Source organism: Bombus fervidus, chromosome 7 (genome assembly GCF_041682495.2).
Source record: "Bombus fervidus isolate BK054 chromosome 7, iyBomFerv1, whole genome shotgun sequence".
In the NCBI taxonomy this organism is placed as follows: Eukaryota; Metazoa; Arthropoda; class Insecta; order Hymenoptera; family Apidae; genus Bombus; species Bombus fervidus.
The window spans coordinates 4,284,775-4,306,718 of NC_091523.1; the positions used below are offsets into that span (position 1 = coordinate 4,284,775).

Below are 21,944 nucleotides of genomic sequence, written 5' to 3' on the forward strand. Positions count from 1 at the left end.
TTCCTTTTAACTCTTAGAAAAACTATTGTCCCTGAAGGAAGAGGTCGAAAAAAAACACCAGTGCCTTCAAAACGCTTACGAACAGCTTTACGTAGACTACAACCAGGCTCAAGATAAAGTCGTCCAACTGGAAAGTAAACTCGTGGAATTCAGCACGCTGATACGAACAGAAACTGTCGACCATACCGTACAAACTAACAGTTTAGAGAGCGTAGATAAGCATATGCAAACAAATGATCTAGAAATGGAAGAAAACGAATCGACCGACGAGCAGGATGAAGGAAATATGGTCGACGAATTAACCAAGAGGGTGAAGAATATTTTGAAGAGTTCCTTTGTAGAAATAGAACCGGATGAGTCGATTTTCGAGGCTCTGGCGAAGCAGTACATTGACGTGAAATGGACGAAAGACGTGGTGGAATCAGAAACTGAATGGTTGCACGAGGAGGTAAAGCGTCTTCAAGTAGAAAATTCCGCGTTGCGCAAGAAAAACTCGTTAAGAAAGAAAAATGCGATGCTACGAAGTACTTGTCCAAACGAAACACGATTAAAGAATCAAGGCCAGTCACCACCTGCATCTCGAACGAGAAAATCAGCAAAATTAGAAAATATTCCGGAAGATATAGAGGACACGTTTAATACAATGGAGAATCTAAATCGGAGATTGCATACGACGTTGGATGAGAATGACAAGTTACGAAAGAAGATCGATTTATTGGAGAACTCGGAGAAAGAAATGCAGGAACAACTGAGAATATCATTGGAGAAATGCAAGTATTTAGATGAGAACATCGAATTCGTCGAGGAGCTAAAATTCGATCTTGAGAACGTGAGACGAGAATTGAAAACGTCCGTTTCTAATGGAAAACAATTAGAAAACAGTTTGGCGATTCTGCGAGGTATGAAAGACGAAATTCAAAAGGAAAACGAGGAACTGTCTCGGAGAAATGAACAGTTAGAAATAGAGATCTCGCAGTGGCGTGAAAGTAATTCAGAGACAGGGAATAACGATACGTTAAAAGATCTTCAGGAACAATTAGCCAAAACTAATCGTGAGAAAGATGACTTAGACTACGACATATTAAACATGAGAAAAGAATTGGACGAAGCATTCAACCAAATAGAGTTGAAAGAAAGTTACATAGCGAAACTGAGTCAAGAGAACGAAAGTTTAACGAAAGAAAAGATTTCTTGGTTGGAACAGTTAACTGCCATTCAAGTCGAGTCCAACGATAAATTAGACTTGGTAAATACGGAAAAATCTTTGTTAGAGCAAGAACAGACGGAATTGAAGGAAAAAGTAGCGAATAATAAAAAAGTGATAAATGAAATTAGGGAACGATTACGAGAGTCGGAAGAAAGGTACGTAGAACTAAAAAGTGAATTTTTGTCGATGAACAAAACGATCGAGAAGCTTCAATTAGAAAAACAAAATTTGCAAAACGAAATAAAGAAACGCGAAGAATTAAAAAGTGAATTAGAGCTTAGCGAATTAACTGAAAAATTTTGTTCCATGCAGAACGATTATACTCAAATGGAGAATAAAATAGAAACATTACGTTTGAAAGAGAGGGAATTGATAAAATTACAAGAGAGTTTCGCCACCGTTGCCGAAGAAAATAAAACTTTAAAAACCGGATACGAAGTAGCCAGGGATAGTTGTATCAAGTTGGAGCATGATATTGCATGTCTACAAGCGGAGAAAAAAGAGTTATTAAATCGTATAAATGAAAATGTCTGTGATAAGGAAAAGCAACAAATTACAGCTATTTTAGAGGAAAAGATACGAGAAAATGATACCTTGAAGAATGATAACAGTAAATTAATGGCGGAAATCATCAATTCGCAAAAGAAATTACAAAAGGCAATTGATGAAAATACAGAATCAGCTGATATGGCCAAAGAAACGATAGAAAGTCTATCTCATCTTATTAGAGAAAAAGACGAAGAGATTAATAACCTGAAAAGCGCACTCTATCTTGCAAAGACTGATACAGAAACACTCGATTTTGAGACTATAAAGAACGAAAGGGACGAACTTGTAAAACTTGTAACCATCAAACACAATGAAAATGTGCAATATCATGACGAAATTCAAAGGTTGACACATCTCTTGAACGAACAAACACCGCGAGGTCAGAACTTGCTAAGAGAGAAAGACTTAAATGTCTCTGAATTAAAGGACATAGCTACTCTGCAGCATGAACTGCGGGCAGTCGAACAACGTTTGAGAAATGCCGAAGAATCGAACAGCAAGGAAACTTGCGGGATCGTCGAACACTCAACGCAAACAACGGAAATTGCGATTCTTAATGAGAAATGTAACGCGTTGGAAGCAGCTCTAATTCAAGAGCAATCGAACAACAGAATGCTACAGAATCAACTTAATGAAAGCCAAGGCAAAGAAGCGAACGCCGCAAAGGAGTTAGAAAGGCTACGAGCACATTTGGTTGAAATGGAATCAAACTATACGGAAGACGCTTTACTTGCAGAGGAAACACGAAAAGAATTAGAAGTGAAATTACAGCAGGCTGAAGAAAAAGTGAAAAGCAGTTCAAACGCGTATACGTCCGCAAGTATAAGAGCAAATCAGCAAGTGGAAACGTTACAACAACAAATGGCGTTGATTGTTCAGCAAAGGGATGATATACAAAATAAGTTAGCTATCGCTGAAGATAAGATCTTATCACAGACTACGTCCTTAACTAATTTACAGATAGTCTTGGAACAATTCCAACGAGGTAATTTAAAATATTTCATAATCTCTGTGCACAACGTGTCTTATACGAAATTATCGATTATTGTTGCTGTTGTTGTTCTTGTTGCTGCTGCTATTATTATTATTAATGGAAACTTGATAATAATTTTCATTTATAATTTTTAGATAAGGAAAAAGATATCATAGCGGCAACTGAGAGAATTCAATCTAAACTAATCGAATCCCATAAAAAACAAGAAGAGTTGGCCAATGATGTCACAATTCTTAAGGTATACTTATATAATTGTATGTTTATACATAAATATCTAAAAAATTGCTTATCTAATAGTTAATAGGGTAATATATAATTTTTTAATAATTGTTAATAGGAACAATTAGCTGAAGCTAAAGAATGCTTACAAGCAGCATCCAGATTAAGCGAACAACTCGATAAAAAAACAGAACGAATCGAACAGCTAAACCAAGAAGGTACTCGATTCTATTATTACTACAAAATATTACCTTTGCCTGCATCTTGTTTCTTTTATATTTCGCATGATTAGAATTTTTTGCAATTAATTCTTCAATCATTATTTATCGATAGCAAATTTACACAATTTTTATACGTTCACAAAGAAAATTCATATTTTCAAATTCACAAAAAATCAATACATACATTCGACGTAATTAGTTTTGAGATACATTTGATAATATAGTTTTCAAAAATTATTGTTAAATGCGAGGAAATAATATGCACATGTGCTTCTTTGGTGTGGATTATAAATATTCGGGATTTTTTCATGTGGTTTTTAATGTAATTTACAAAATAAAGTTTCAAGTATCAAGAAACTAAAAGTATTGTAATTAAATATCTAAATTTCTTAGGTAAAATAAAGCTTGGTATTATTTAATTATTAAAATTTGCAATATATATTGCTATGTAACATCAATGCTAAATATTGAGAATAAATTGAAGTATTGAGAATAATTTCCTAATTTTCATATTAATTTTCTTATATGAAGTATTTTATTTTTATTTACACTTTAAAATATGCTTATATCTAAATTTTTTAAATGAATTATTCTCATATGATTTAGATTTTACGAACTGTATTATACCTAGATTAAATTTATAAATATTTTTTAGCATGTTCTAACTTTTTACTAATATGCAAAATAATAAATATATAATCGCACAAATTGTGTATCATTACTGACCATATGCAATGAAGAATACAAAAAGTATTAATATTGGACTAAAGTATCGGTATAATGCATTTGATCAATAATATGTATATTGACCCTTAAAATCCCGTTTCTACATAAGGTATAAAAGCACTTGCAGTTTTTTTATGCAAAAGAATCTGGTGCTATAATAGCTTGCCTATACACAAAATATCACACATGTTCTAATTATAATTTATGCACTGGTGAAATGGTTAAATCCCACTCTATTATCATCAGTTTGAGTGTGACCTGTGACTAATCTGCAAAAAGCAAACACGTAAACAATCCGGTGATGTAGTCAAATATCAGCTGGTAATTCTGGGATTTTGACAATAGCCCAGGATTCTTGCTGGTATCCGGCTACGAACTGGACGATCGCCTTAGCGCACTAAATCACATCTTCGTTGGCTCATGCATTGCCACTGGTGCTGGTACCTTCTCTTGTTTTTCTACTTATAAATTCCTATATACTAACATATAAAATATTGTTAGATAGCAAGGGCACAAAAGTAAAAAGATTTGTTGTATGGTTTCTTTTCATCTATATGTAAATTATATTTTCTAATCTAATTTATGTCATAATATTTTGTTTATATCACCGAGGACTATATTAATATTGTTAAACACTCTTTTTATATATACATTACATCTACATTTGATAGCTAATTTATTTTTTCAATTTATACAACTGGAATGTTGGTGCACACATAGTATGAGAGTTATATAATATTGTAATCTTTTAATTTTTAAGAAACAATACTAACGACCATGAATTTACAATACTACTGCAACCATCACACTAAGTAATAGTAGTAATGTATGATGATATATGTATTTTTATAACTGTTATCTGTAACTATAATCTGTAAACTATAACTATAATCTGTAAACGAAATACAAGTGAACTACGTATTTCTCTAGTTTCCTCTGTAGTTAAAGTTAAGTTTAGCACTCAAATATATCACAGATAAATTAAGACATTTAGTCACACATATACATATGTTGAAATAATACGTAATACATAAACAGATCTATATAGACATAAAATTTGGTAGCGTTAGTGTGGGTAATCTCATGCGGTAACTGTGAGCGTGTGAATTGTAAAAGCTCATATTACCTCGTGGGGTTTCCCACCCGTTACCATTATCCTACAAGGATGAAAAAATGTAGTTAAAGGTTTTCATTCCACTATCTATGACGTACATTTTTTTATTTTATCTTTAATCATTAATACTATTAGAATTGTAATTTATTTAATTTTTGTCAGAGTAAATTGCCAGAGGTAAAATTAATGTAGCCATTGCAAAATTATAGTAATTTGTAAAATAAAGTACACAATCATTTATTTATAAAGAATTATAATGAAATCATATTAGAATAGCTATTGTACTTTAATGTAATGTATTGTAACATATTGAAGTACTTATTATATTAATATAGCTTTCTTACTTCTAGTGGCATGCGTCATAGTTTGCTAGTATGGCATGATAAATGAAGAATGCAGCATGAGCAACTAAGACATGGGTGTGAGTATTACATCAGGTACTGGTGTGATATTCAGACAACCAGTACTTGTGTTATACTTACGCTCATGTCTTTTCAACCTTCAAATCCGCCAACTTTACAACGCTGGAATGCACATGTCTAGAAATGAAACATCCAACATGCTAAACTTTTCCTTAAGCAGTCAATAATTCTACTGAAATTACATTTTTTAATATATAATTGATTCAAAGTATTGCAAAAATTATTTTGTGATATTTAATGATCTCTTTTCTGTTACTCCCTTTCATGATTAACTCAGAATATTATAATAATTATTTTGTGACATTTAATGATCTTTTTTCTATTACTCCTTTTCTTACATGGTTTGTCATATATTTCTAGTGGACCGGTTAACAAATCTTGTAAATACTGCTGATCACAGGATAGAAGAGGCAAAGCAAAGTGGAGAGGGAAAAATTGATAAGTTAGTATTTATTTCATATATCTATGAATATTTTTTGTAGAGAAAATTAGAATTTCACACTTTAGTTATGTTTCTAAATTTAAATTTATCTATTGTTTTGTATAAAATTATCGTAAAAAAGATTTTCTTTAATTGTAAATAAAACATTCACTTTTTTTAGGACTCTCATTAAAAACCTCTTATTGGGTTACCTGTCCTCGTCGGCAGCAGATAAATCTTCGGTGCTTAGAGTGTTTTCCACAATTTTGGATTTCAATGAAACAGAAAAGGATAAAGCAGGGTTGAGTAATACAGTCGGACAAAATAGCTGGTTTTCTCGTTTAACTGGTGGATCTACCGTTCCTAATAAGGTAAATTAATTTTTTTTTTAAACAGTTTTTTGCACTACATAATACAAGATTACTCATTAACAAATACATCAAATAAGTTTAATATTATTCTCCATTCCACGATACATATATTCGCGGGTCTTATAAATTACCGTTGCGAGATATCGAGATACCGAATTATTTGACGCTGGTTATACATATACGGTATATGACATCGATCATACCAGAAAAAACATTTCCTCTCTGATCATATACTCACTTATAAATATACATAATTAAATAAATATTTTTATAAAAAATATGAAATATAATATAGAAATGAAATAATTATATTATTTAGGATCAAGAAGCGTCTTTGTCAGCAGCATTTATTAGATTTCTAGAAAACGAATCGAAACCTAAACCACAATTACCAGCATTACCAATTCAAACATCGGTAAGGACAGTATTTCTTTGTTTCTTGTTTATACACATATGTGATGTTTTCCAATGAACTATTTTTTTCCTAGCCATTACCACGACCTGGTCATAGTAGGCAACATTCTACGTCATCAACACAATCTACTTCGTTACTTTCCAATGTAAATTTACCAACATTCCCGGATTTTATCCCAGCCAGAAATACAGGATCTATTTTGAAAGAAGTATTGAAGGACAGCTGATATTAATAATTCCGGTATATTTTATGCTTTGTAAATTCTAAGACTGTAGCAGAAAGCAATGTTTAAAGAAGACATTTGTTTACCAAGTTCCACTTAATAAAAGTAAAGAAAAGAAATGATTATTGGTAGATTGCGGATTGTTATGTATTTATGGCAAATTTAAAGATGCAGGAATGCATAGAATGAACATATATAAGATATCCAAAATGCAGTGCTTATTATAACATTTAGATCAAACAAATCTCTACATAGATCCTAGTCTTTTAGTTATGCTCATTAAAATGTGAATTTGCATAAATATCCGCAGTCTAATTACGAGATTAATTCTATTATTCTTTTATAAAAGAAAAACGTTGTTTTTAATAAATTTATCAATTAATTGTTAGTTACGATATTGCACTATTTCTTTAAAACATCGATTTTTCTAGTGTAAAAAATAATCCAAATATTTTTAAAAGGTCTTACGTAATAAAGTCTAGTAAAAATTATATGTAGTAATTCATGGTGCTTGCAACAGAAATGTTTAATGTGAATTAAAAAATTCAATTTTTCTGTTTTTTGACAATAATTTAGAAATGTAAATTGGTAAAAATATGTCATAATTAATGTAAAGCGAAAATTTTGTCAATTCAAAATAATCCATAATTACACCGTTTCATCAAAAATATTAAGATACAAATTTTTTTATCTCAAATTGTACAACGAATGAAATAGTAAATAGAATATATTTGCATTATTGGACTTGTTCATACTTGTTTTATGTTATTTGCAAAGATTATATTAAATTTGATGTAATCTAATTTAGAACTTGATAGGCACTAACTACAAGTTTTATTTATATCTCTATAATCTTAAACATTATAATGCTCTGAGATAAAATATTTAAGCTACTTCAGTCAATTTACATTAATTGTATATAAACTATTTATATTTAAAAAAACAAAGTGGTGGGCTAGCAATAAAGCTAACAATAAAAAAAAATTTATAATAAATTATAAATTAATATTACATATAATATATATGATATTGTAATTGTATTGGCTAAAACTCTTAGTAAGAGTTACAAATATACAAACTTTGTATATTACTTACTTCTATTAGATTTTACAGTTTATTTATATTGAAATATTTTAAATATGGACACATTAACACCTAAATGTAGCATAAAAATTATTGTTACATTTTGTAATTTATTTTTCAATACTTTTTTTTATTAAATTTCATCTATATTACATACGTATACAATATGAGCTTATAAAAGTTGTATTTTGATAGTTGTTCGATAATTTTCAATTACTATACATAATTTTTACAATTTAATAGCAGCTGAAACCTTTTTACAATTATGTATGTAGAACAAATTACTTTAACAATAATGTTCTAATGTTAATGTCTATAAGCTAATAGTGTAATTTAAAGTAATCCTCTCATATTTTTGAATAACTAAAATAAATAACAATAACTTGAAAACTAATACTTTAATTTTCATATGTTTTACATAGACATTTTACAGATTAACAATCTAGAAAGCACAGATTAAATATAAAGAATATAGATAAGTTTTTATATATATACATATATAGAAAGAGATTCAAAATTATATTTTATCGAACATTTCATTTTAAAAAAATCTGAACTTAAAGTACAAAAATCAAATTACATGACAAAATGCGCTTTGGCATGTATAAAGACGGAACAGAACACAAACAGAAGAATATGTATTAATAATTTAACACATTTTTTAGGCTTTATTTTTCTTCCTTCTCATCCTCCTTTTTCTCTTCCTGCTTCTTCTCTTCCTGCTTTTTCTCCTCCTCTTTCATCTCCTTTTCTTCTGCTTCCCTTAACGCTGGTTTACCCGTCTGCTCAATAGTAACAGTTCTTTCGTTTTGAATCTTCGGTTCGTCCTTTCTAGGCGCAGTGATATTGAGTACACCATCAGACGACAGACTAGATGTTACTTTATCAACATCGCATTGCTCAGGAATCAAATATTTCCTGGTAAACTGTCTCGAGATCCAACCATGCTCGTCTTGTTTCTCTTCGTGCTTTCCCTCGACGATCACAGAATTGCCAACGATTTTGACGTTGATTTCTTCCGGTTTAAATTGCTGAACATCTAAAATTACCTGGAACTTGTCCTTATCCGCTTTTACCGTAGATGTACCTCCTCCTTCGCCTTTTCGCAGGAGTTCACCCCATGGTCTATAGTACATCAGTGGGTTTCTCAATCTTCGATCTCGAAGGGGTAAGATGTATTGATCGAGGATGCTTGGATTCAATAATTGCTCAGGATACAACCCCAAACCAAAATTCTGATCGAAGAGTCGGTGTGGACGGTCCAGTTCTTCCCACCAGTCGGAGAACAGCAACGGTATCAAAGACATTTTGACTGAATTACTTGGTAGCTATATACGTTAAATAACGTATTCAGTTACAGATTTCTTCACAGGAATTCACTCTTGACGTTCACAGTTCAAATGTTTGTAGTATACTGTTTCTATGGCTCGCGACGCGCGTATTTATAGCTGCCCTCTACCAGCTGTACATAGCGGATAGAGTATCCAGAACATTCGAGATTCAGAGTTAGGAAGTTTTGAGAAAATTCCCTATTCTACTTATCTACAAAGATACTTTTACATATAGATATTGTTCCTAGCTGTCTATAGAATAATTTTGTACATATAGTAAGTACAAATATGATAATTAAAAAGATCTTTTATCTATAGCCGTACACCTGGCGAAAGTTAGTATTTTTGTTTATACAAAAGTAACATATATGTCTGAAAGATTTTACTTCAGAAGGAAGAGCTATTCGATTATTGTATTAATATAATCATCCTAGTTACATAAGAATTTATGAATATCATAATTGGAATGCATGAATTTTATAGTATTTCAACCGTACTTCAATGAAACTTTACATTTACAAAATATTTTCTAAAAATCAATCAGTTTATCACGTTTTTAACTTTATCATCATCAGTATCAATCACAAATAATGCAAATAATAAATATATATTGTCATACTTATTGATTTTTCAATAAAGTACATGATTCTATGGAAACATCTAGATACATATTATCCAGATGCAATTAGCGGCAATTCTGCACACTAATCAGTGCAATTTTAGTCTTATGACTCATATATAAATGCAATTGTGTGCCAAAATCTACGATGTTTTAATAAGAGTTAGTCATCGCAGGCGACTATCTATTAATAGTACAATGATTTTATGAAAAGTTTTATTCTAGATTTATCTATCAATTGTATCAATCACTTAACGTGTATTTGTAAAGGTTTATAAAATTTGTAAAGGTATATATATATATATATATATATATATATATATATATATATATACTTAATATATATATATATATATATATATATATATATATATATATATATATATATATATATATATATATATATATATATACTTAAATAGAATGTTGAAAAGATGTATCATACACCTACAAGATATTAAAAGATGTAAAATGTTTTAGGAACAAAATAACCAATGTTTCAAGAACTTATCGAAATCCATTAATTACATTTTATAAATATTAAACATGGTTTTATATTTTCAATATATATGTCGGGTTATGGTTAACACTTGGGTTTGGGGCGTGTAAAGAATCTGCGCCAGGGTCGCTCAACGTCGGTGTACAATCGATATCTTTTATTGTCACAAATACAAGATGAACTACCGGTCTCGATACTCGAACGATAATGACAACGATCGTGGGGTCGGTATAGCGAATCCACGGCCCACGGGATAACTGATCTACTTTACTTCAAAGTCTAAGTCGAACTCGACTTACTCCTCGTGATACAAGGATCGCTTGATTACAAACACACTAGGTATCTAACTAATGCGACTGTAAAAAAAAGAATGACTTTCCGTCGCAACGACGCTGCAGAGGAAAACTATGGTGGGATGTGCCTAATGGCACGAGGTCATCGGATTCGTCAAAGAAAGCCTCCGCTCGGAGGGTGAGGGAAATAGACGTTGCTGTTAATTGGTTAATCTCCATGTTGGCGGTTAGAAAAGGATGCTAGCCGCTCTCGAGAGAGGATTCCTAGCGGGAAACGTCGTACGTGAGAAAAGCAGATCTCCTGTATCTTGCCGCAATAGGTGACAGATATACGGGCTGATATAATAAAGACTGTTTGCCAATCTAAAGGACTTTAGTTAACCAGATCCTAAGATTTGTAACGGTTCCTCAGGCTATCTGAACATGAACTGCGAATGATGCGTCGGCATCTGGCGACCATCTTACCCAAAGAATGGGGTCTGTGTGTGGCCGTTGGAATGTTTTATTGTCAAGTGCCGGTACGGCCAATTCTTTAAAGGAAAGCTATGTAACTTCATATCTCTGTTAGGTGGAACGTTCATCCCGTAACCGTGGCTACACCTGGCGACCGGTCGTCACCTCGAGCCCAAGCTCATTGTCTCAAGTTTCGAATGGCTGTGTTTGGGTTATTTCGTGAATGCTATTGAGGTTTTTCCAAGTAATTCCAACGGGTGGCCCCATTGTCCTTTCATCTCCGACATATATATTTATATATTGACAGAATTTTGTCATTACTATTGAACATATTATCGATCAAAATGATTCAAATTTAAATCTAATTCGTTGTAAGATTGTAAATATTGAAAATGAAAAAGAAATTCACATGATTTGGGTAAAAATATGGCCTTGATACTTTTAAATATCACCTTATCTTTTAAATATCACCTTAAAAGATTGTTAGTCGAATTATATTTTGAATGTATTCTATTATGACACAAATATTCTCGACGTGCTCTGATATGTACATATGTATGTACAATGTAATTTGTAAATATAACATTACATATATATCGTAATAAATTCAAATTAAACGTTAACTAAAGTACATAGCCTTACAACTATCTATATTGAGTTGTAAATATCTTCATAAAATATTCGAGTAATTTATTAAAAGTTATTACTATTACTCAAAATAATCCAAATTTGAAAAATTAAGATAGTACTTGAGCAATTGCGATTTTTCTTTTTTCCAGCTGTACTTTCTTACTTCAAAAACAATAAAATTGTATACAAAACACAACAAGATATCTAATATAAACGTTTTATTTACTACGTGTTTGTAGACTATTCTTGTACGGTATGAAACTGATGTTTTTCAGTGCTTAAGCTGCTAACTTTCATGTATGTGTATATGTAATGTATGTGCTGGCTGCAAGCTCATATACTACACGTAGCTTATTACAGGTTAGTGTACTCTGAAAAATTCTAGACGCTTCTAGATGCAAATTAAAGTATTTTTAAATAACAAATAATTATATTAATAAATTTATGGATTTTATATAAAAGTAAGTTTCTAATTTGATCGAAAAATAATTTTAAAATATATATGTAGTATTTTAGAAATATCGAGAGAAGTATTTTTTCTCATATCTACTTCATTAAATGTTCTTAATTGTTTCATACTATGAATTGCGTCTTTTAGGGATAATTTAGATAAATTAAATTAAAGGCTTTATATTTGAATATATTTAGCATTTTTTTTATATTTTATATTAGATAAATACTCTAATACTTTATATTAGAATATTATTGAATATATTTTATTATATAACATCGCAATATGACTAGTGGAAAATTATTTAACATAAATAAATAAGCTAAACTGCAGAAAAATTGCCTTTTCTCCGATTTGGATGATTTTGAAATATGTTATAAAATATGTTATACTTTAAACAATTTTTTCCTACACATATAACCATCGGTCAGTTCCAGCTTTTGAGATATTCGCAAAAAGCTGCTGGTATCAGTACAGTGAATTCTGTCTATAATTGTACGTCCATGACTGTGTATGCGTCAGTTTGGATGCCGGCCGCCTCACGATGTAGTGTGACGGTTGGATAAAATAATATCTAACTCAAATCTAATTCTTGTCTTTTGTTTAGAGTTTATACAGGTTTATATATATATATATATATATATATATATATATATATATATATATATATGCGACAACCAATACTAACGCATATGCTACTATAACTGCACAATTATAAGCAAAATTCACCATAATTGTACCAACAGTTTTTTGCAAATGCCTGAGAAATTAAGGTTAACCGTCGCTTATATGTATAGGATATGTAAAGTTGTTCAAAATGTTAAGCTTTAAAACATGTTTCAAAATCATCAAAATCAGAGGAAAGGTAGTTTTTCTGAATAATGACTAATTTTCTGTATGATTTATTAAATAACGTGAATAAACATTGCATATTCTTCACTAAATCTAGTATTAAATGTTTAACAAATGGGAGGGGAAAAAGTAGAAAGAAACTAATGTTGTTTAAGTCAAAAAGAATCGTTTATTTCTTAAAGATAACAATAATACAGAGTTTATATTTTTAATACTTACATTTACACACAATGTACAAGTGTTGTCTTATAACATTTAATAAAAAGAAATAAATGAAATGGATAATTAAGAAATAAATGATGAAGATGATTTATACAGTTTTAACATTGCCTTTTTTACCACGATGATGTTGCTGTTGTGATTCTTATTGTTCTCGTTATAGTGTTTATTGTTCTCTTTGTGATTCTGATGTGTCGTTCGTATTATCATCTTGATTGGTCAAAGTTGGTTCATCCACATTTAGGTTGTAAAGTCTGTTTTCTAGGTGCCAAAATAGATAAAATATCGTAAGACTACAAATGTGATTCCATTTGGTTGCTATCGCATTGCATCGCATTGCGATGGTGTGATATATTTTCTGACAAATTGCGTGGACACCCATCCGTGCTCGTTCTTTTTTTCATCGTGTTTAGCTTCGATGATGACTTTTTGATCTATCACTTTTACGGTAATTTCTTCTGGTGTAAATTGCGATATATCTAATGATACTTGAAATTTATCCTTATTAGCTTTTGATTAAACTTTTAAAGAATGGATGATGATGATGATGATGATGATGATGATGATGATGATGTCTTTTGCCGCGTCTATGCGTTCGACAGACCAAAACTTCTGCGTTTAGAGGATCAAGATCATTGAAAAGATCATCTGCATCTACCGTCGTACCAAAATGCTGATCCCAGAGGCGATGAGGTCGGTCTGGACTTCCCACCAGTTGAAAAACAACATCGGTATTAGCGGCATTGCGTGATTATTTTCAATGTAAACTCACAATGTTATGTACATTTGATTTAGGAATGTTCCCGCACTTTTCGAATATAAGTAATTTAAATACTTCATCTACTAGAATTATTAGAATGTTTATTCTATGGAATTAATATTAACATTAATTGTTAATAATCGCTAGTAGGTTAGGAAACATTAACATTGTGCAATAAATATGAATTATTGTTGATTTACTTGCAGTTGATTGTGCCGTAGTACTGTTGCATCGTTCACACGTAAATCAATCAGTGGCAGCCAAGCAGTTGTCTTTATACAAGTCTTTATACAGTCTTTATACAACTTTATTACGTATGTATTCGTTATGCAAGTAGCGAATGTGATGGGAAAACACTAGGTTAAATTAAATATTACCGTCGTCTTTTTATCAAACATCAGTTCTACATAGCACACTTGCGCAACATGATGTAAATACAGCTCATAGCTTTAACGATCGATGAACTGGTTCTTTAATGCACAAGGGTTCAGAGACATTTAACCTCGAAATCGATAGCGGATTGCCTATTCATAAAATATGTAAAATTCATACGTATTTTGTATGATTGTACATATTCGTGCAATTTCGTGCAATCGAATATATTACGCAATACACACATAAGTAACTTGTTATGAGTCATAAACTTGATATTTGTATGTATTTGATATGCTTTGTCATGAACTTAAGATTAGTCACGAACAGTTCCGAATTCTTTGAGAATTTTAGATAGTAAGAAAAGCAATATAAGTCATTTATGTTTAAGTGTACAATATACGTATGTAAAATCCATGAAAATTTATGTTTAAGTTTTAATTAGGTGTGTTATCATTTGTGACGTTCATTGGTATCAAAAGTAATAGTGTTAACGACGATGTATTTATTATTCTATTTTATATTTACAAAAAAACAAATACAAATGTTTTTAATTTAGTTTACAAAACCATTCTAATGAAATTTAACGGGATAAAAATACAAAACAACGTTTATATCTCTTGTAATTATTTAATTTAGTTCTAATATATTTCTCATTAAGGCAGGAAAGAATAAAATAAAATACTTTTTTATCTTACAATTAGGAGTGTGCGAGTACCTAAGTTTATGGGATCGGGATGGATTGGTGAAATTCCGGTGGGATAGGGCGAGATCTAGCTAGAAAGTTTTTTTTTTGGACTAAAATTTGACTCAGATACTTATGCAGGATACTGCAGGTACTTGTAAGCATGAGACGACAGTCTAACCTCAGATCGGTTTATATGTAAACCTTGGATTAGTAAATACCATACTTAATTATTTATAGTTTTTTATTTTAACTTTATACATTTTATTGGTAAATTTTAAGAACACAAAAAGCATAATTGTTCTATATTTCCTGCTAACAACATTACATCGTCAGCTAAATTTATCATTAATGTTTGAACCTAACCTTCTTTTACACCTACCACACATACATACATAGATATACACATATCATAAATGCAGTCTCTATTCATCATGAAAATATTACACTATTCGATAGGATATGATTTCCTATTCAGTAATTTCCTAATACAGATACATCTAAAATTGGTATTACTGTTAATATCCTTTAGAGATAATATTGATTGAGTAGAACAACTAATAGTCCGTTTAAAGATGATTAAAATTTTAAACGAAATTATCATTTTCAATTGCTTCCTTCAAATAATTAATATAAAAATAAAATCTGTTTTCCTTACATTTTCTACTACCCTTAGATTTAACTTAGATTTCATCGGATCGAGCTACTTACATTACCTTTAAAATAAAATGTATCTCAACATAATATCTGATCTGTTGCCTGCAAGGCACATACAGCAGTTGAGGTACTTGCTTACTTACTTTCATACATGTATTACATAGGACAACTTATTAATTCCAGTACATGTAATTTAATGAATATTCATTCGAATAATACAAATCAGGATATATGTTAACAAATATATATATCTTTTCGCCCAATTAAATCAGTACATGTATTTAAAGTAGATTTATACTCATGAAAAGTTATTTACATATCTAAATAAATTTGCTTAAAGCATTTCGCTGATGTAAACACCAAATAAATACTCGCGATAGGAGCTACAAATAGTATCGAAGAATAAGATAATAAAAGTCGGTATATCACTCGGTGCTGAGCTTCAATTTTCCTGCGCCTCCTCCTCCTTGTCCTTGTTTTCTTCGTTTTTTTCTTTCTGCATGTCGCATACAGACAGTTTACCGGTCCGCTCGATTTTAATCACCCTTCCGCTATCCGAAGTTAATTTTTGCTTGCGTGGTACAATGATCGAAAGAATGCCGTCCGATGAAAGTTTCGAGGAAACTTGATCGATATCGCACTGTTCTGGAATTATGTATTTCCTCGTAAACTGTCTGGAGATCCAACCATGTTCATCTTCCCTTTCTTCATGACTTGCTTCAACAGTGACAAAACGGTCTACGACTTTAACATTGATTTCTTCGGGTGCGAATTGCTGCACGTCTAAATCCACACGGAATTTGTCTCCGTTAGCCAACACGGTTGATACACCCCCTTCTCCTTTACGCAGGAGTTCATCCCATGGCCTGTAGTATTTCATCGGAGATTTGCATACGTACATACACATAATTTTTGGAATCGGAATTTCTGGATTAATTCCAAGGGGCAAATTTTGATCTAAATGAGCACGCTCCACATTTTCCCACCAATTGGGATAGAATAATTGTTCTAGAGACATTTAGATTCGTAGATTTTTGACTAATTCAAATAAATTAGATTAATCGAGGTTCTTCGATTTTTCGTGATTTAATATTATTATAATCTCAATATTTGGTCACTTTGTGATAGATGCACTAATGCGATCACTGTTCAGAACAGACTGCAGTATTTTCCAACATGAGCGTAGCATGTAGGAGAAGCGCTCCAATCGAACGGACAAGCGTCTAGAAACTTTGCAAGCACGCGCAAAACAAAATTTGTTGAAGCTTGAAAAAATAGGTGGATAATTATACAAATGACTCGAATCCAATATCTTTTTATCCTTAATATTCAATCTCAGATAATTCTATATAAATAGTGCCAAATCTATCAATTTATAATACTTTTTAAGTTATATTCTTTTACTATCAACAATTTCACTATCATTTCAGTAAAAGAATACCTTTGTGCAAATAAAATTGAATCATTAAAGAACATAAAAAAATTAACTGAAGAATTTACTCAAAGGCAAAATATTTTTTAAGGATGTTTTGAAATAAAAAACCAAATATAATAGATGCTATTTTGGGTGTGATCAATAGATATAATGTAGGTACATATATACAGTCAATAAAATAGGATATAGTTCAACTGAAAAATAGTGACGTTTTGATTGTAATTTAAAATTTCTGAGTTAACCAGCATGTGGTGAAATTTTGTCGAAGATCCCAGCACCAGATCGCTGAAATATCTCAATATAATAAGTATAAAACTGTGCTATTTTATCACATATGACTAACTACATAAAATAAATGCATTCTATTATTAATAATATTAACTAATTAATTTTCTGTTCATGTTAGAAAATGGTTTTAATGGTAATTGCAGTATGTATTATATGAATGAAACATAAAACGTTAATATGAGCTATAATAATATGCAACAAAAAATATAGAGATTTTTGAAAGCTTAAATGTGACCTTCATCAAACTCTCTAACGTTATTTCAAGATTAAAAATCATCGTTATATGTCTCTCTTGATACCATATAACATTTATCTGAAACACTTTTTCACATTTCTGATACTGAAATAATCATTTGTAGATATTTGATAACGGATATAATGTACATATGTAGAAACGTTGTACAACATTGTGCGTGGTCAGTGTTTCCTTTAAAAATTCTTTCAGAAAATCGATACGAGTAGCCATTAATATCACATGTACCATGAGAATGTCAAATTTAAATAAAGAATGATAGTAATTTAAAAATATAAAACAATATATCAAACATGGTATAATTCATGCAAAAAAATTTATTACAATAACATGAAATATTATCTTATAGTTTAAAAATTATGTCTATTAAATGAGAAACAAAAATTTGACAATTTACGTTACAAAATTTACGTAACTAATTTAATTTCCTTTATTCAATAATATATTCAATATTATATTATACATACCTCTCTATACATGTATATGTATTATTATAATATGTATATACAAATATACGCATGAATCATTATTCGGTTCAATAAGAATATATGTCTTTGCCATATAGAGATCATAAAGCTGATGCAACATTACCGAACTTTAACTAACTAGATGTAACGAACTAGGTTGATGCAATTTATCAGAAGTTTTGAATAGGCAGCACGAGATTATTTTAGAAATATTTACAGAAAGATGCATTACACGATATTAAATTATGTAAAATAAAATATGTACATGAAATCTACCATTTATTTCGCGCCAAAATGTTTTAAGTAAAAATACTTTACTTTTCGCTATCAACAATTCTATTTATGTTATTAATTACTATAAATTATTAAATCGATCGAAATATTGATCAACCTATATTTTGATAGAAGTTTTCAGAATTTTCGAGAAAAAAATTTGACTGCCGTTTCTATTATCCTCGCATGTGCAAAGCTCACATTGAGTATATAAAGCATTGGGTTGCCGGCATGCGCTGTCAGTATACAGAGATCAAGCAAGGAATACGCACATGTTCTTGCTTCAATTGCAAAGTTAATTCTATCTTTATAAAAATATCGATAAACAGAAGAATTAAAAAATGAGAAGGGGAATGACATTAATTCCAAGATTGTTCTCCCATTGGTGGGAAGTGTTGGAGCAACCACACCAGTTATTTGATCAGCATTTTGGCAGAGGATTACGACCGAATCAATTTTTTTCTTCGGTATTTGAAAGACCATCTTTTAAATCATTTCCATACAGTTACTATCGACTACTGATGAATTGGGAACGAGACGAAGAATGTGGACGATCCATAATGAAAAATGATAAGGACAGATTTCGGATAATTTTCGACGTACGACAATTCAAACCAGAAGAAGTCGGTGTAAAAGTCGTTGACAATTTCATTATTGTAGAAGGTAAGTGTCTTTAAGATACATTTAATTAATATCCAGAATTTAAAAATGTTAAAAAGAAAATTATATATCATTTGTCCCTTTTATGATGTAATATTAGCATCTATAGAAGTAACTGCTAACGAGTCTTACAAAAATTAGCTACAATTATTAATAATTGTTACGATATTGTCGTATATTACGAGGTTTATAGAATGTTATTTTTACAGGAAAACACGAAGACAGAGCAGACGATCACGGTCTAACCTCCAGACACTTCGTTAAAAAATATTTAGTACCAGATCAATGTGATCCTGAAAGGGTTACGAGTACTTTGTCTACAGATGGTATTTTAACAATAACAGTACCGTTAAGGCCAGAAACTGTTGAAAGAAAGCGAGAAAAAACCATTAAAATCGAACAAACGGGAAAAGCGATGGAAGACGACGAATTTCTGAAAATAAAGCAAAAGCAGTAAAAGCTTGTATATATATTTAATATTTTTACCTGTTTTTTAGTGTGCGCAGATACTTGTGAAAATATTTTTTTATGTGTATTAAGAATTTGAAGATTGTGTATGAATAAATAATATATGTACGTACACATATTATACAAATTGTTTAATGCTTGTTAGCCACCTGTATCACTTGTATTCCTTATATTCGCTTGGACAGTGTAATTAATCTTTCCAATTATTATGGAAGTTATCAAGCTTAACAATAAGAAAAAATAAATGTTTGTGTGGAATGAAATTGAATCAGATAATATTATAGACAATAGGAGTATTCTATCGCATCCGACAACGTCGTAACATAAAGGTTATGCTTCACATTTTATTGATTGTTATTCACACATTGCAGAAGTATATGTACATATAACAGTAACTTGATTATGTTTCTCCATTTTGGAAACAATAAAATCATTAAGTATCGAAATTTCTTTCAAGCAAGAAGATCGTGTCAAACATTGCTTCTTTTTGTTACTAAACATCGTGTAACTGAATTACGATATATATAGAGAGTTGAGATACAGTGTTTGTTATGTAATATAATAGAAAGTTCATTTCATAATTTTATATTTGCTAACAAAAGATATTGATATAAATTTCCAGCATTCCATAGTATAATATAGTGTTAAATGCAAGATAGATTAAATTTCTAATTTATTTGTTAAATAAGTAAAGCCAATAAAACATCCCAAAGAATGTGACGAGTTAGTTACTTATCGCTACCTATCATTTTTTACGGATAAAGATAAAAAAACTATTTTATTGTAAAATTTTCATAAAAAATAAAGAGAAGTGCACCGCTTTTAAAAATTGTATTATTTTAGGATTGTAGGTAGAATTAAGGTAATAACAATTAAAAAGTAAAACTTATGAGTACTATTTACTTACAAATTTATTAACAAAAAAAATATATAAATTTTACATACTTGCAGATAATGCGTATTACATTCACATGTTTATGAAAATAAAGCGTATCACGAAACAAAAATAAAGTACTTACTCGCTATACTTATTAACATAATTAGCTATTAATAACTTATGTTAATTAATAACATTCATATAATAATATTCATATAATAGTTAATGTAAATGCAACGACAAGAATGTAACAATGTTGTTCGTTATAGTTTATATCGAACGATAAATACACGATTGTTATATTAAATAGGAAATATAATAAATGGTAGAACTTTACCATTAGAGATGGAATATGATAATAATGGAATTTTTAATTCTCTTCTTTTTCTTCAGTTTGCTTCTGTTGTTGCCGCTTAGGTGGCTTCGTTTGCATTGCTGGCTTACCAGTCTGCTCTATTTTTATTACTCGTTCGTTTTCTACGTTTTTTTGATCCTTTCTTGGAACGTTAATACTAAGGACACCATCTGCCGACAACTGCGATGTGACTTGATCAATGTCACATTGTTCCGGAATCAGATATTTTCTAACAAATTGACGAGAAATCCAGCCATGTTCGTCGCGCTTCTCTTCATGTTTTGCGGTAACGATGACAAACTTGTCGACAACCTTAACGTCAATTTCGTTTGGTTCAAATTGTTGAACATCGAGCACGACTTGGAACTTGTCCTTATCTGCTTGAACAGTCGAGGTGCCTCTATCGTTGTTATGGAACAGTTCAGACCATGGTCTGCTAACGTAAGTATTCCTTTTTCGTGGTTGTAGATATAATCCCAATCGACTTGGCGTTATTAATTGTTCCGGGTAGAGACCCAATCCGAAATTCTGATCTGGCAGACGATGCGGGCGATCCAAAGTTTCCCACCAGTCAGAAAACAGCAATGGTACCAAAGACATTTTGCGATGATTTAGCTTGATTAGTGGTAATGTACCAAGATATGTAACAGGATACTCTTGTTCAATGAAATTTCGTTAAATTCGCTCAAACTCGCGATCTTCACTGCTTAGTTGCTAACGAAACACTGACGAAGGCGTCGTCCACTGGCTGTATTTATCTGCGAGTATGCGCAGGGCATAGGTAGTCACAACGTTTCAGGAGACTTCGAGAACTGTCCGACTGTTGAGCATTGTATGTATGTACTTACATATAACATAAGTAATACGTATTATATATTGTATGTATACAATATTGTACATACATACAATTACGCTAATAACCTATATCGACTCAAAAGTTTATATGTGTATTTATATATTAGAATGTATGTCAAGGTATAGGAAAAGAAAAATATGTTTTGATAAGAATTTTCTAGAATTTATAGACTATTCCTTCAATAGAAAATTATGATTTTTACTTTACTTTTGTAAACATTTTTCAT

The 21,944-nt window shown here is 30.7% G+C and overlaps 6 protein-coding genes across 8 annotated transcripts in view; 2 read left to right on the plus strand and 4 right to left on the minus strand.

The window, feature by feature from the left end:
• The window catches only part of LOC139988962 (uncharacterized), a 44,023-nt gene extending 37,022 nt beyond the window's left edge, over positions 1-7,001 (plus strand). For all 3 annotated transcript variants that reach the window (XM_072006779.1, XM_072006780.1, XM_072006782.1), the window contains 7 exons: positions 18-2,741; positions 2,885-2,988; positions 3,088-3,187; positions 5,813-5,894; positions 6,055-6,244; positions 6,564-6,659; positions 6,733-7,001. In XM_072006779.1, the coding sequence (XP_071862880.1) occupies positions 18-2,741; positions 2,885-2,988; positions 3,088-3,187; positions 5,813-5,894; positions 6,055-6,244; positions 6,564-6,659; positions 6,733-6,885 (3,449 nt within the window). In that variant the 3' untranslated portion in view covers positions 6,886-7,001. The remainder of the gene's footprint in view (positions 1-17; positions 2,742-2,884; positions 2,989-3,087; positions 3,188-5,812; positions 5,895-6,054; positions 6,245-6,563; positions 6,660-6,732) is intronic.
• A 1,481-nt stretch (positions 7,002-8,482) lies between these two features.
• On the minus strand, positions 8,483-9,394 carry LOC139988971 (protein lethal(2)essential for life-like). The gene has a single exon (XM_072006807.1). It carries the CDS (start codon positions 9,270-9,272, stop codon positions 8,634-8,636), a length of 639 nt encoding a protein of 212 aa, XP_071862908.1. The 5' UTR covers positions 9,273-9,394; the 3' UTR covers positions 8,483-8,633.
• A 3,929-nt stretch (positions 9,395-13,323) lies between these two features.
• On the minus strand, positions 13,324-14,355 carry LOC139989080 (protein lethal(2)essential for life). The gene is given in 5 exon segments (XM_072006997.1): positions 13,324-13,551; positions 13,553-13,629; positions 13,631-13,823; positions 13,825-14,017; positions 14,020-14,355. Coding segments are annotated over 5 exon segments (573 nt in total). The 5' UTR covers positions 14,057-14,355; the 3' UTR covers positions 13,324-13,478.
• A 718-nt stretch (positions 14,356-15,073) lies between these two features.
• Positions 15,074-17,125, minus strand: LOC139988900 (protein lethal(2)essential for life). Its single transcript, XM_072006685.1, has one exon. It carries the CDS (start codon positions 16,802-16,804, stop codon positions 16,229-16,231), a length of 576 nt encoding a protein of 191 aa, XP_071862786.1. The 5' UTR covers positions 16,805-17,125; the 3' UTR covers positions 15,074-16,228.
• A 1,621-nt stretch (positions 17,126-18,746) lies between these two features.
• On the plus strand, positions 18,747-19,760 carry LOC139988973 (protein lethal(2)essential for life-like). The gene is made up of 2 exons (XM_072006809.1): positions 18,747-19,165; positions 19,372-19,760. Exons 1-2 carry the CDS (start codon positions 18,844-18,846, stop codon positions 19,617-19,619), a joined length of 570 nt encoding a protein of 189 aa, XP_071862910.1. The 5' UTR covers positions 18,747-18,843; the 3' UTR covers positions 19,620-19,760.
• Positions 19,761-20,865: 1,105 nt separating this feature from the next.
• On the minus strand, positions 20,866-21,659 carry LOC139988972 (protein lethal(2)essential for life-like). Its single transcript, XM_072006808.1, has one exon. It carries the CDS (start codon positions 21,460-21,462, stop codon positions 20,878-20,880), a length of 585 nt encoding a protein of 194 aa, XP_071862909.1. The 5' UTR covers positions 21,463-21,659; the 3' UTR covers positions 20,866-20,877.
• Between the last annotated feature and the right edge of the window lie 285 nt (positions 21,660-21,944).

What these genes read in the sequence shown, in the direction of transcription:
- LOC139988971 (XM_072006807.1), bottom strand. Translation starts at nt 9,272, where the DNA reads ATGTCTTTGATACCGTTGCTGTTCTCCGACTGGTGGGAAGAACTGGAC.
- LOC139988900 (XM_072006685.1), bottom strand. Translation starts at nt 16,804, where the DNA reads ATGTCTCTAGAACAATTATTCTATCCCAATTGGTGGGAAAATGTGGAG.
- LOC139988973 (XM_072006809.1), top strand. Translation starts at nt 18,844, where the DNA reads ATGAGAAGGGGAATGACATTAATTCCAAGATTGTTCTCCCATTGGTGG. An exon ending in CAATTTCATTATTGTAGAAG is followed by an intron (nt 19,166 to 19,371) that starts GTAAGTGTCTTT and finishes TTATTTTTACAG; the next exon opens with GAAAACACGAAGACAGAGCA.
- LOC139988972 (XM_072006808.1), bottom strand. Translation starts at nt 21,462, where the DNA reads ATGTCTTTGGTACCATTGCTGTTTTCTGACTGGTGGGAAACTTTGGAT.